General features: G+C 44.0%; 2 protein-coding genes across 5 annotated transcripts in view; both read right to left on the minus strand.

Moving 5' to 3' along the window:
- Positions 1–1,623, minus strand: part of colgalt2b (collagen beta(1-O)galactosyltransferase 2b) — a 44,780-nt gene extending 43,157 nt beyond the window's left edge. The window contains exon 1 of the mRNA XM_080771179.1: positions 1,296–1,623. Coding sequence (XP_080627305.1) covers positions 1,296–1,543 — 248 coding nt within the window. The 5' untranslated portion in view covers positions 1,544–1,623. The remainder of the gene's footprint in view (positions 1–1,295) is intronic.
- An 11,232-nt stretch (positions 1,624–12,855) lies between these two features.
- LOC308320633 (uncharacterized protein C1orf21 homolog) overlaps positions 12,856–15,580 on the minus strand; it is a 40,005-nt gene continuing 37,280 nt past the window's right edge. For 3 of the 4 annotated variants that reach the window (XM_080771184.1, XM_080771186.1, XM_080771185.1), the window contains one exon: positions 12,856–13,708. In XM_080771184.1, coding sequence (XP_080627310.1) covers positions 13,655–13,708 — 54 coding nt within the window. In that variant the 3' untranslated portion in view covers positions 12,856–13,654. The remainder of the gene's footprint in view (positions 13,709–15,580) is intronic. The other variant, XM_080771187.1, reaches the window with a different exon arrangement.

Consider the following 15,580-nt stretch of genomic DNA (forward strand, 5'->3'; position numbering starts at 1 on the left):
TGTGTGTGTGTGTGTGTGTGTGTGTGTGTGTGTGTGCGCGCGCGCGCGTGCGTGTTGGTGGGGTCTCTCAACTGTAGAAACAGAAAGCAAAATATAGGCTTTCAACAAAGCAAGGAGTGAAGAAACAAAAGAATGCCGTTAGGGTATGTCTGTCAGACAGTGTCTGACAAGACTGACAGAATCACAGAAAGTAGTGTATGCGACATGACTGTACAGGCACGTGAAAAGTGAAGAGACATTCTCCACATGTCTGCAAGCTAGATATTTAGTCTGTAGTCACTCTCTATCCGTCCCTGATTTAGTGATTTCCTTGCTGCAGGGCTGGCTATAGATTAAAATAAATATCTCCCCTATCCCTTATCTCACCCACTCTTTCCTCAAAACACACATTATCTCTCTATAATCGTCTCTCTTGGGTGGAAACCTCATATGTCCAAAACTGTTTGAACTGTTTGAAGGAAAAAAAGAGGTTAAAATAATTATGGAGGTTTCTGCCTGACAGCAACGACTCTCATTCACTCACACGCTCTCTCGCTCTCTCTCTCTCTCTCTCTCTCTCTCTCTCTCTCTCTCGCACACACGCACGCACACACACACACACACACACACACACACACGCGCGCGCGCGAGCTTTACGCACGACTTCCCAGAGGTTACCCGCCCCTTGTCGGGTTGTCAGACCAATTCAATGTGTCCTTTCATCCTTCGCCTGCCCTGCACGGCTCTTTGATTAAACAGCAGCACAGCATTTTTACCTTAATAATCTACCTTATTATATAAGCCCGACTACAACACAAGGCTGGCTGCCCACCAAACCAACACCACCTTGCTCCACATGTCCTTCAGCCCCGGGCCCCGCTGTTTCTAATGCCGCGTTTCCGCAGCATTCTGCTGAATCAGAAAGAGAGGGAACCGTGATTAAGTTGCTCAACTTCAACTAGCCTTTCATCTTCGGCTTCGCCTATAGTATGCAATTAGGAGAACCGGCAGACACGCGGAGTCAAGTAGCTACACATCGTAAAGAACAGCAACAGGTCGCTCTGTGTTATTATTAATGTGGACACACGCTGCTTTTAATTAGACAATACACATTACACAACCCCCTACTTTAAACCGTCAGCAAAACGTGTAGAAGTTGCTACTGTACATACACACATTACACAACAGTAGGCTACAGCAGCACAGTGCAGTGTGATTTCTTGCCAAGTATAACGAAAGTTGTGCAAAAGTTAGGTAACTTGGAACAAAAGTTAGGTAACTTGGTGGAAAAGTGAAGCCGCGAGTCTCTCACTCACCAAATGGCTATGCGCTCCTTCGGGTAATCCAGCCTGTCGATGCAGCCCAGGTAGTGAGGTAGGCTGTGCGCCGCGTTCCTCGCCAGAATGGCGATCATAACCTTTGGCTTTAGCAGGGAAGACTCGGGTTTGACTGTCTCCTGCACGAGAGTGACCAGCTCCGACGCGGCATCGTCTGGCACCACCACCAGCGCGATCACCAGTGCCCATAGCAGACCGACTCCCACGGTCCCAACCGCCGGCATCATTCCCAGATAACACCGTTATCGACCCGACCTGGATCCGGGCTCCGCCGCGACTGAATATGAGTGAGAGTCTCGGCGGTGGGAGGGGGAGAGATCGACGGAGGTAAGGGGGTGTGAGCCTGGGAGGCGTGTGGCGGCAGGGGGAGATGGATTTAACTAGGGCTAGGCGAATAGGCTACCTCTTCAATCCCTCGACCTCTTTTGCTGTTGTTTCTGAGACTTAACGGCAATTATGTTCGTTATCTAATATCTGCTACAGCACAGTGGGGAAAGCGCGCACACGAACACACGCACACGCACGCGCGCGCACACACACACACACACACACACACACACACACACACACACACTTATGATGAATTGAACAAAGTGGACCCTCTTGTAAACAAGTCTAGTGCTTATTGGTCGTCCACTCACAGTTAACAGTTTTTGAGTGGTGCAACCACTCCTACAACCAGCAATGTCCGTGTACCTGTTTGTGTACCTGAATGAGCACGAGTATGTGACTTATTAATAGCAGTAGGGGGCGCCAGAAACAGAGAGAGGGGTAGTGCTGTGTCTCTAATGAGAGAGAGAGAGAGGGGGGCGAATTGCACCACTCAGTTCACACGTGTGTGATTTTTTTGTACCAAAAGTTGCGCTTGAAATGTAAACTGCAAACTGTTAATAAATACTTCAATCAATCAATCAATCACACACACACACACACACACACACACACACACACACACACACACACACACACACATTTGTTTCCCAAAACTTCTATTATTTGCTGATGAGATGTTTAGTACTGTATATGTTTGACCCATATTTAAAGTGTTGCAGGTCCAGGATTCGACGACCAATTTAGTTACACATTGGAGTTGACCCATATGATTAGGTACGTTACAGAGGGGTGAAAATACCATTTCTAGAAGCAAAACAAATCACACTCGTGTGATTGTGAGCGGCATCTTATCATCATACATCACATTCCGTGCTCAGCCAATCAGCTGAGCACATTCCGTGCTCATACAGATACACACCGCTTAGTAAGGCTATGGCTATGGACCAGAGCTACACAACGCTGTGCACAGCCGCGCAAAATGCAAACATCTTAACAAATCAAGATGAAATCAACCACTAGGCAACTATTTGATAGTGCAGTGCAAAGTGCATTGGTTGATGAATTGTGTAGTTATAGTGTGGTGTAGTCAACCAGTGTGGTGTAGTTGACTACACAGTGATTTCAAAACATGCTTCCCTCAACTCTGAGGTGAGGGAAGCATGTTTTGAAATCACAGCCTTTGAGTGGCTTTTGTGTGTCTGCCTGCAGTCCCCATACAATTTACAATTTAGGCATTTAGCAGACACTCTTAATCCAGAGCGACTTACATTAAGCAGGTCACTAAGTATACACACAATAGTACAACACAATCCTAAATCCACTATTTAACACTAATGTTACCACATGTGGACCCTTGCAGGTCCATATCGTTGCTATCAGGCAGAATCCTCTTATCTAGATATTCTAACTTGTGTTTTTTGAGCGGTGCCTCTGCTCCACTACGCAGCGATGTGTGTATGTATGTATGTGTACGTGTATGTATGTACAGTATGTGTATGTGTCCAAGCATGGACAGTTGCAACACCTAAAGTGGCCAAAGTGGCACAGAGTACAATACAGTATGATCCCTGGGCGCGTTCCTGGGGGTCTGGATGTTCCAGGGACCCCCACATGGCAACTGTCTGTCCCTATGTCTGCGTACTGTATTGATGATACTGCGTCAGACACTGTAAGTAGTATTCCGATATTTGGGCATGCCCTGGGGCTTTACTCTCCATTGAGCGTCCCGTTTTAGTTTATAATTCTGTCTATTCCACTGTATTTTCCATTTCTCCATTGCCCTTGTTGACAGATCCTTGGATGACTATCAGCTGGTCAACTCTGACATCAGCTTTTAGTTTCAGACACCTGTCCTGTTACCAAAAAAGTAAAAACACATGCGTAACTACCGTAAGCGTAACAAATGCATAATTTTAACCATCTTAGGGAGAAAATAACAAAATTAAGCACACATAAGTTCCCTGGCACCAAACATTTTAGATACAAATACCAACATACCAGCCTGGCACCAAAGAACACATACCTATTACCTAACCTGCATGGCAACAAGAAAATAGATTCCAATCCAAAACCAATGATCAAAACGAGTACACTTCTGAGATTCCATATTACCGAGTCATAACTACTATTTGGTCTTTGTTGATTATTTAGAGTGGAATTAAGAAACACACAAATGTTATATTATGACGGCAGCACAGTGGTTCTTATGCGATTATAATAACCCCCAAATAACCTTTTCTAATTATAGTGCCTTTGGCCTTTAGACACACACACAGACAGAACGGCAAAAGCCAGCTTAGCTCGACTGAGCTCTGTTTATTTTACCCATGCAGGATCTCTGCCACCTGGTGATGTTTTCTCTCTGCGTTGAGGTAATGAGTGTACTTTGCCAGTTCCCCTGTGTCTTGTGTTCAAAGCCCTTTGTGTGTGTGTGTGTGTGTGTGTGTGTGTGTGTGTGTGTGTGTGTGTGTGTGTGTGTGTGTGTGAGTACGAGAGATGGAGATGTAGGCAAGGATGAAGAGGAAGAGAGAGAGAGTGAGACAGAGGGGTGTGCCTGCCTGCCAGACAGAAAGACAGACACCCAGAAAGACATGAGACTTGAACCTAGTTATCCCTCAGCTCCATCTAGTGCTTTCCTAAAGTCAGTGAAGCCAGGTGAGTGACGTGGAAGTAAGCCAGTCCAGAACTTCACTCGAGAAGAGCACAGACACATAGCCAAATAGTTATATAGCCATAGTCATATTCACACTGGTGCAGTGGTACTTACTTACTCTTCGTGCAGGTCCATCCAAGTTCTTTCATTTCCTTCTCCCATGCCTCTTTGGGTCAGCCTCTTGTTCTCTTCCCTGGCGGTGTACATCTCATGGCTGTCCTCGAGTCGGGATGGCACCTGGGTTCATTCTGCACACATGACCAATAGACGAATAACAGTTTAAGTCCACACTAATTATCCATAATGTATAAATGATGGACAAGGGGTCAGGACAAGTAGGCCTTTTCGTGGAGGGTGTCAGAATAAAATTTGGACTTAAACTGTTATTCGTATAGTACTCTTTTATCTCCATATTCTTTGTGTTTTCTAGTAAATGAATACCTACTTGATCATACAGTATGATCAAGTAGGGCATACATTTACTAGAAAACACAACAATAATACAACGTCACACAAAAGTAGCAGATCTGCAAGCTCGAAATGTGCCAATTATGTTTTTGCAGATTTTTGAATTTTGAATACTGAGAAGCAACAGTTTGACATTTTGGCCCTTTAATTAACACCGGGTGCACTCTCCCCTTTCCTTCTCATACAGTAAGACCATCTGCATTGTAATTGTGGTTGCATATTTTACAATGCCGCCACAATTTGTCTTTCTAGAACGTAGTCAAATGAACGTACCGTAGTCCTTTTCTTTCTTCTGGACTAGAACAGTATCATTTATTTTCAGTCGTGTTTGGGATAAGTGCACCTCCAAGAACTGCCAAGCTTGTGATGTTTTAAACGACGTGGTCAAAGAAAGAGGACGGGCTGAAATAGCAGGGTAGATCACACACTGCATATGAATGAATATCCTTAGATACTATATTCTCTACGGGGCATTGGAAACGTTTTGTGTGCAAGCTAAAAGCATGCAGTGTTAAATTCACATCATGCGTGTCTTTTAGGGGCCTGTGATCGACAGACGCTGATTGGCTCTTCCACTTTTTGGTTTCTGCAAAACGCCCACACAGAGTTTGGGGTCTAGACCGGTCTGCAGAATAGACACACAAATGCTAATGTGAATTCACGTGACCGTGATCATGGTTTACCAGGCTACAAATTTCCACCGTAGGTTTTCGCTGTGTCTGAAGCCTCACTGTGCCAAGAACATGAAGTGGTATTGCTGCTTTTTATACGTGGTTGAGAACCTCAATGCCAATGTGGGCCATAAATTAGTACATACAGAATAGCTAAACACACAACCCCCCCCCGGGCCGCTATTGTTAGAACATATACCAGTAACCAGTGTATAATGTCAGGCTAGATAATAACAGTAAAGAATGTATGCAGCAGCAGTTGGTGCTCGTTGGTGACGAATTCTGTTTCAACTCCGTTGTGATTTCCACAGAGGACAGGCCTGCATAGTGCTGCTGAATGTAGCCTCTAGTATGTAGGTGTGTAAGAACCTCCTGCCTTGCCTTCCAGCATGTCTGCCAAATGTACCTCTGCTGGCGAGAGTGAAAATGCTTCACAGCCAAATGAAGCAACAGGGGAGTTGTCAGTGTGAGCCTGTGTGCAAACTGTGCATGCCTGTGCTTGTGCACACATATGGCATGGAGTGGAGCCCCATAACCAGCAGATGGTGCTCTTGTTATATCCGCTAAGACAGCATACTCCTACTGTACTGTATATCTCCCACATATATGCACACGCACACACAGCATGCTTCCTTCTTCTTAAAAGGGCTCTCAGGCCCAGATGGTGTAGGGAAAGCACTCAGTGGGGTCAGAGTGTACAGAGAGGTTTCAGAGTGACACATGAATGCTGTATCTGTCACTAACAGACTCATCTCACTCAGACAGCATCCACTGACTACACCGCTGACATCTACTCAGTGCTACCAGAGTCAGCACTCCAACCTGTGACTCTACAGTCTGGATGAAACAGAATCCACTTGTCTGGATAGTTGAATCACTTAATTTCCAAGTATGAGGTTTAAGATAGCATACTGGCAGGCCTATAGTATAATGATTTTTATAATAGCTGTGAAATGTACAACACTAATGTGTTGTATCCTATGGTATATATATATATATATATATATATATATATATATATATATATATGCAGCATACTTTGATCCTGGGGACAATTCACAGCCATATACCATAGCTCTATCTACATAGTATGTTACCAGTTACATCACAGATACAGTCTGACTGTTCTTGTAATCCTCATGGTTATATCGGGGGGAATGGAGAGGTTTTTCCACTCAAACCTGCAAGAAAAGAGTGAATTCTCTGTTTCATTGAATTGACTGAGAGGATAGATGGCTTTAGATTCCATAAAACATGATGTACAACGTATCATGTTTTACTTGCAGGTTTGAGTGGAAAAACCTCTCCATTCCCCCCGATATAACCATGAGGATTACAAGAACAGTCAGTCTGTATCTGTGATGTAACTGGTAACATACTATGTAGATAGAGCTATGGTATATGGCTGTGCATTGTCCCCAGGATCAAAGTATGCTCCATATATAAATATATATATATATATATATATATATATATATATATATATATATATATATATATATACACCATAGGATACAACACATTAGCGTTAGTGTATTGGGCTTTAAATAGGTCAGGTTGTGTGCCACATGAATGCAAATAGATTTCTAAATTCTACCTTCTTCCCGAAGCCTTCCTTGGCCTTCTTCATGTGAGGGACGTCTCTGCATGGGTAATCCAGTGTACGGATTTATAGGGCTTTACATACAAATGGAAGAAGAGTGAATAGAAGGGGGGGCAGGAGATAGGGACAAACAAGAGCTAGCAGAAGCTGCTATTGTGTTGGTACAGTGGCACAAGATTGTATATAGGGTATGTTAAAGTGTACTAACAATAACAAAATACAAACTAAACAATTAATTAAAATGTCATGTATGTGGCCGGGTTATGTCCGAGTCATATAGTGTGGGCAGCCGGCCGACCTCTATATATGGTTATGTACAGTATGAGTCAGAGCAGGTGGCTGGCCTCTATACATCAGTGGTTATTCGGCATTTGAGCCATGGACTACCATGTGATGAGATTTAGCCTCTCAGACCCAAAACTAAAGAATATTTCGTTGGATAGGATTTTGTCCACAATTCCATGCTGTATTGATGTTGGTACCATAGGAGAGATAACAGGCAAACGTTGATCAAAATAATTCTTCTACATTCACTAATTGTGTAGACGTTTTGTAAATGAAATAATGTAGATGTTTAACAATAATTTATCTCTTGTGAATGTAAAATGAAGGCAAATGGACCCGTACGGGTTCATTTGGTTTCATTTTACACTCAAGAGTTAAAGATCTATAAGGGTCCATTTGGTTAGCAACTCTACATCATTTAGCTGGGGACCACCTAGAATCCCTTCAAGGACCACTGGCCGGACCACTGCTATACATAATTATGTCTGAGTCATAATAGTGACATATACTGTATGTGGTCCGCCCGCCCACTCGTCCGCCCCGGAGGATTTATTATAAAACCAACTGAAATTGAAAACAAAACGTCAAAGTGAAATAATGCAAAAATCACATGAAAAATGCAAAACTGTAACCTCAGTTGACCATGAGAGAGAGACCGAATGCTGGCATAGAGCTAAATGAACATGTTCAGAGGGAACAGACTAGTGAAGTGCATGGGCCATGGGCAGCCAGGAGCTGCTGGATGGAGTTAAAACACTCTGAACCTCCCACTGGGCAAACGGGCAGGGATCCATGGCCTCTCTGGGGTGTCTCTGGCACTCAGCTCACATGCATGAAATGGCACGCACGCACACACACACACACCCCCCATAATACTGCGTCACACAAATGTAAAAACAATTGCAGACCTACAGAACTGCTACTTTGAATTTTAATCCTGAAAAGGATTGACATGAGCTGAGGTTTCCACCCGACAGAGACGAATATACAGTACATGCGTTAAACTAATGCATGACTGTGTGTGTGTGTGTGTGTGTATATATATATATATATATATATATATATATATATATAGAGAGAGAGAGAGAGAGAGAGACGTGTAGGTCTATACTGTGTACATTTCCTTTCTCACACCTGTGCAGATGCATCCCGTGCACAACTGGAAGTAACGCCACATAATTAGGTTTCACAAAGCTAGGACTCGAGGTGTTATTGGATCCCTCGCTGAGCTGGGGGGGTAAATACTTATTAGACATACTCCTCCAGCGGCCAGGAACATGCCGTACCCATAACGAGCTCTTACACCCTTTCATACGGCGACAAACGCACAAATGTACACACGCACGCACACACACACATGCATGCACACACACACACACACACGCGTGCGCGCATGCATACACAGCAGGGAAAAGTGGGCTCTTTATTGGAGCTTACCTCATACTGGAAAGAACATTGTATTGCCCATATTCCTGTCTGAGGTTAACAGGCAACATCCGTCTCTCTCTCTCTCTCTATATATATATACTGCGTCCCCCTTCTCACCAGTGGTGTAAAGTAAGTTGAGTAACTTTAAAGTACATTTACCCTAGTATGGTACAATCTGCAAGACATTTTCAACTTCTACTCCACTATAAATATTGTACCATTTTACTCCACTACAATTATTTGAAAACTGTAGTTGCTAGTTACTTTGTAGATTTAGACTTCTTACAAAATATACATTAACCACTTCAGCCCTATAATTTGGCCATTTGAAAATAGTAGATCTCCAAGCTCACGTGTTGCTGTGTGAGCTTGTAGGTCTAGGTCATCTATTTTCAAAAGATTTAAAGAAACTGGATAAAATGTGACATTCGTCATAACTTCTCTTACTCTACCAAGTCTCACAAATCCCATGAGGAACTGTACACAAAAACATGCACTTTTATGGCTATATCTTTGAACATTTACTCAATTACATTTTTAATACCAACCTTTTACTTGTAAAAGAGTATTTCTACATTGTGGTATTGACACTCAAGTAAAAAAACGTGAGTACCTCTTCCATTGCTGCTTCTTGCCAACCCTCTCCCACGTACGTGTGTGTGTGTGTGGGGGAGAGAGGCTGGCCCTGAGCCTTTGGCCCGCGGGGACTCGTTCACTCTCCTGCTGATGTACAGTGGCTGATGATTGTAGCCTTATGTGGCCTCTGTGACTGGAAGAGTGTGCAAGAGGAGACACAGCTATTAACGATGTGGCTACTGAATGTTCCTTTCATAAACATGGTAATCGGCTTGAACACCGACACCGACCCACCATTATGGCAGCATCTATCCTCTCTCCCACATAGAGCAAATTAGGCTCTCAGGCCATGGAGACCTCTCAGGGGTACCACTATCGATTCATTCAGCACTCCATTTCAACTCTGAGGGGGGGTTACAACACGCCATAAATATGATTATTGGGGAGTGGGGGGCGGCATTATGCAAGATTCATTGGTCAACATGCTAATGGAACAGATGTTAGTGAAGGTTTGAAGATTGCGTAAACTGCTCCAATAAGTTGTGCTTCCATCATAACAGATAACACATCGGTACATACGCTGATGCATTTGTTTTCTAAAAGGGAATGTGCCATTTAGAGCAGAACTTTCTTTAACTTATCCACATCTCTCTGGTTTGCAAGGTGGGGTCGGGCTGGACGGGGCCCCCCAGGGGTCCTTGAGGAGCTTCCATGGGGGGCGCCAGCTAGACGAGGAACAAGTCAAAATACCTATTTGACTTTTCAGCAATTCAAAAATAAGACGATCTACAAGTTCCAACGTATCACTATGCGGCCCATTGTGAGCTTTAAAATCAAAATCCTTTAAAATGGGGGTCCGTGGCCAAATAGACATCACTAGCACTGCATTAGCTGCATGGCGTCACCAGACTCGTTTTATAGGGAATCTAAAAGCAAAGATAAGTTATCGATTTTTGAATAGCCAAAGTATAAAATATGGATAAAGTGGTTAAAAAGATTGTAAAACTATATTAGCCAATTTCGCTGGGGAAACCCTGGTACCCACCCAAGGACCCGTGGGGTCCCCATAATCCACTTTGAGAACCACTGTTATATGAGATAGTGCTTTTGTATCGTAATATAATATATTACATAATTCATCGCATAACCTGAACCAGCAACACATTGAGAGCATTGTTTTAAGGAGACACATTCAAAAATTGCAAAGTTCACTTGATGGAATAAATATTGTAGTGGACGGTGTATTATATACAATACATACATACAGTATAGACATATTTAAACGTTTCATTTTTTCGTAAATTAATGCTGGATCATACTAGTGTCCAAAATAGCAAATCTCCAAGCTTGAAACACACATTTTGAGCTTGTAAACCCATTTTGGGAGGGAACCCCTTTTGGTGTTAGCATCATGTTATGCTTTAGCTATTGAAAAGAAACCGAAGAACGATTTCCACCCGACACACACACAATATAGGTCTACAGTATCACATTCAGTCGGGTAACTACTTGCCCTGCTAGCATGCAGCGATGATGTCCTACCACCAGGTGGCAGAATGCAGCCCCGGAGACTCCAGACAGTGTGCAGAAGCTCCATGACTCTGTGACTCCAGGCAGCATGACCAGAGGAAAACACTCTGCCTCTTCACACTGCCAGTGTACTGCTGATGTCAGTATGACAGCACACTTACTGGCACTTGCAAGGGGGGCATGCACGTGCACACACACACACACACACACACACACACACACACACACACACACACACACACACACACACTTACTGAAAGATGCCTACACAGTACACACCTCAAGAGCTTGTGTTTTTTTTTATATATATTTTTTTAATAGAAAAACAAAGAAAGAAATTCAAAATAATTTGCAGACAGGAAGTAATCCAGTAATGACGAAGAACATAAATGTGATAAAGTCTGTATCTCCACGGCAACCACACCTCTATCCCCCTTTAAGCTCAGCCCAGTTTACCACGCGTGTGTGTGTGTGTGTGCGCGTGCAGGAAGAAGGGGTGACTTCACTCTATGCCAGTAAGCTTCAATACTGCTGAGCCTGAAGAGAAGCTGAGCATCTGAAACGACACACAGGAATGGGTCGCGAAATGCTGCAGTGGAACAAGAAAAGACACACAGCGGCACAATACCTCCAACAGGAGGCTACTGATGAAATGTAAGGGATACAGCAAAACGTGTGTGTACGTTACACAGTAAAAGAAAATCAAATTAACTTAATTGAGCCATTTGTAACTCAAGAGTCTACAAATGCCTAAAGTGTAGAGTCTCGACAGTTACGAGGATCTTTCCGTGTACCTTTCTGGGTTTGTTGTGGCTTCGTAATGCACCCGGGAATAGCCGACCTGCAAGCTCACAACGCGTCACCAATGCGACACGTTGTGAGCTTGTATGTCGGCTAATTCCCGTTGGTTCTCGGCGCGCAACGCCGTCGCACGGCGGAGCATGGATTAAGACTTGGGAGGACGGATCGAGCCGAGACACAGAGGCTCTGACCTAATACAGGCATGATGCTGATGGTTATGACGATGCACTGGGGAGGGAAAACTAAAACAAGAACAGTCTGAAAGAACAGATCAACAACAACGACCAATGGTTAATCAACCTGACGGACGATGACCGTATGGAGAAAACAAACCAAACAAAAAATATATATATATATAAGACAAACAAAAAACTAAACAGAACATAAAAGAAAAGTGTCCTTGACTTTAAAAAAAAAAGGCAGGAGGAGTTCAGAGCTTCTAAATCAGCCGTTCAACTCCTCACTCTCAATCTTTCAATCTTTCACTTATTAAAATATCAGGAATTCTTTTCACTCCCTTTTCTTTCACTCCCCTCCCTCATTCCCCCCTTGTTCCTCGTTCCACTCGTGGCCCAAGGCTGGCCTGTCCTATCCCGTCCCGTCGGCAGGCCCAGACACGGTGCGTCCTGGCCGGGCAGCGCTGGGTTCAGGTGGTGGGGTTAGGAGAGTGTCACCGAAACTACCCCCATGTCCACATGACCCCCATTTGTTTTCCCCTCCTAGGGGCTTTATTCCAACACTTGGGCGAGTCCTCCAGGGCCTTGGGTAGGGAGGGTGTGGGGATGCAAATTAAGGAGGCATTGCAGCAAATCCACGTACATCCTTGCGGAACCACCACCATACACGTTGTGTCTTTGTCAGTTTTGTGTGTGTGTGTGTGGGGAGGGGGGTAGCTAGTCGGGCTGACGTCAAGGGGGACCATGGCACCGCGGGACGGAGAGGGACAAGAAGACATGGTGGAGGACGTGTGGACAGACAGAGAGATGGGAGGAAGTTCCAGAGTCCGGGGGGGGGGGGGGGGCAGGTCCTTAAGTCCATAATTAAGTCCACATGTGACGGCGGCCGTCCACTCCGCACGCCCCCTCTCCTTATCACTCCCAAGTCTCCCACTCCTCTTCTGCCCGCCCTTTCATCTCCCCTCCACCACCATCTGTCCATTCAGGGGCCAAAAGGAGCGGGACTCCGTCTCTGAGGAAAGGCTTGATTCATACTGTCCATTCAGGGGGCCAAAAGGAGGGACTCGTCTCTGAGGAAAGGCTTGATTCATACTGTCCATTCAGGGGGCCAAAAGGAGGGACTCGTCTCTGAGGAAAGGCTTGATTCATACTGTCCATTCAGGGGGCCAAAAGGAGGGACTCGTCTCTGAGGAAAGGCTTGATTCATACTCGGTTGCACGTCATGTCGCGCCATCGAAAATAGCCGATCAACAATGTTGATCGGCTATTTTCGATTCTGGAATCCGACATGCAGCTAAAAGTACACATCAGGCCATAGTGTTCTTTATTTCAATCTCTCTCTCTCTCTCTCTCTCTCATACAGTATACTCACTCTTTCGCTTTCTTTCTCAAAATACTTTCTCTGTCATATGTTCAAAAACACACACAACAGTGTTACATACATGATGCACCAAACACTGGTTCCGCTGGCTGCTTCTTTCTCTTACACGCACACGAATGCATACATACATACATACATACATACATACACACACACACAGACACAACCCCACACACACGTTGGTTTTGCAAACGTTTGGGGACAATGCGAGGACTTACATTCATTCCATATTCATTACCCAAACATTATGAAACATTAAAATATAATTGGGTACACCGGTTTTGTCCCCAATTTGACGCACCAACCCAAATCAACTGGTTTTCATGTCCAACATTTTGTCCCCCAATGTGGCCAATATCAGTGACACACACTCACTCACTCACACACACTCATTCACACACAAGTGAGGCTCTCTGTGAGTGAAGCCTCTGTGCTATGTTCCATCTTCTTCTTCCTCATCCTCCTCCTCCTCCGAGTAGTCCCGCCCCTATAGACACACACACACACACGCACACACACACACACACACACACACACACACACCCTTTAGCAGACGCTCTTAATCCAGAACGATTTACAGTAAGCAAGAACAAAAAAACATGGTAATACACCAAATACATAAATAGTCATCATGAATCATACGTAAGCTTAAGAACAGTGAAATTAAACTATATGTGTATACACTATAAAGTGATATGTCTACATAAAGTGCTATTTAAGTTACATAAGTTGAGCCTATGCATACGCCTGTAGGTGGTCGAGGCGAGGGCACACACACACACACACACACACACACACACACACACACACACTTAAGTATTATCAAACCAATGGTTTTTATCACTCTTAATCTACTAGGTTCGGGGCTCTACGCAGCCCTCACATTTAGAGTCCTTGTCCCTTTTATGCCTTGAAAACCATTTTTAAATAGTTCAACTAGCCGATCTACATACATCGACACATTGTGAGCTTATTTTAAAATGTTTTTCAAAATAGTAAAAAAAAAAAAGGCAAATACGTTTAAGGATAAGGGGTGGGGTTGTATCAAAAGCAGATCCCCCCCCAGCAGATCAAACTGCCCTTATAACCCCTAACGCTGAAAACCTTCAGCCGCCGGGTGGCGGGTGCTGCCAGCACATCAAACTCGAAGAATTCTACGTGACTCCTACTTGACCCTGGCCTGGATAACATCATCACAGACATGATTCAGAGGGCAGGATGACACGGAGGGCTGAGGCTGATAGGAGGGCAGCCCTGTCATCTCATGGCCTATATTAAGATGCAGAGCGTTTCCTGTAGCAGTCTGTCTATACCATCCCCAGGGCCTGATTCTGAAGGGAATCTATTCAAAGGTCTGCTTCCTTTCAGAAGCCTACAATATTCTCCCTTTCTCTCTCTCTTAACCTATTTTGACCTGAGATCAGATTCTAAAAATGTCTTCTACATCCCGACAGTTTTCCGAAAAAGCTGTTTCTATGTCAGTCGTCAAAAATAGCAGACCTACAAGCTCGTAGCTTCTAGATCTGCTATTTTTCTGATGCCAACACCAAAAGGAGTTCCTGCCCAAAATAGGTTCAAAAGATAATTGAACCCAGAAACAGATTTGGACATATGAGGTTTGCACCCGACAGAGACCGTACACTTAGTTGACCGGGGTCCCCCAGGGCTCAGGACTAAGGTCCGTTCCTTTTTGTCCCCCTCTACACTAAAACGCCAACGTGTTTTCGCAGAACCCCCCCTCCCACAATGAGGACGCTAGGGTTCATGTGGTTAAGTAATCATGTAGAGAGCATTAACATGGTACTCTGACCCAAATCTATCACAATAAAACCCTTCAGTTTCAAGTTTTAATCTTCTACATCCTGACAGTTTTCTGAAAAAGCTATGTTTCTATGTCGATTTAAAAAAAATAGCAGACCTACGTAGATCTGCTATTTTTCAATAGCTAAAGCATAACATAGTGCTAACACCAAAAGGGGTTCACGCCCCAAATGGATAAAAATTAGGCTACCTCCATGTCAGTAGTCAAACGATCCCTGATTACACGGCTAGCATGAAAAGTAGCAGCCAAGCAATACAGTGATAGTTACAGTACCACCTCAAGTCCAACTAGAGGTGTGCAGAGTTTAGCCACAGTGCAGATGTAGTGAATTTCACAGCCTTACATTGTGATTTGAAGATGATACAGTCACAGATACATGCCCAAATTAGGGATAGATTATTATAAATCGGTGATTGTATTAAATGAACAATTATCCATTATGTTTGTTAATAATATATTAAATCGATTTGTTCTGTTCTCAACTGTTGTGCCCCTAATTCACAGTCGGCCTCATTGCAATAGTTCAGAAATGTCTTT

Source organism: Protomyctophum bolini (assembly GCF_963924005.1).
Source record: "Protomyctophum bolini genome assembly, chromosome: 8".
Taxonomy (NCBI): domain Eukaryota; kingdom Metazoa; phylum Chordata; class Actinopteri; order Myctophiformes; family Myctophidae; genus Protomyctophum; species Protomyctophum bolini.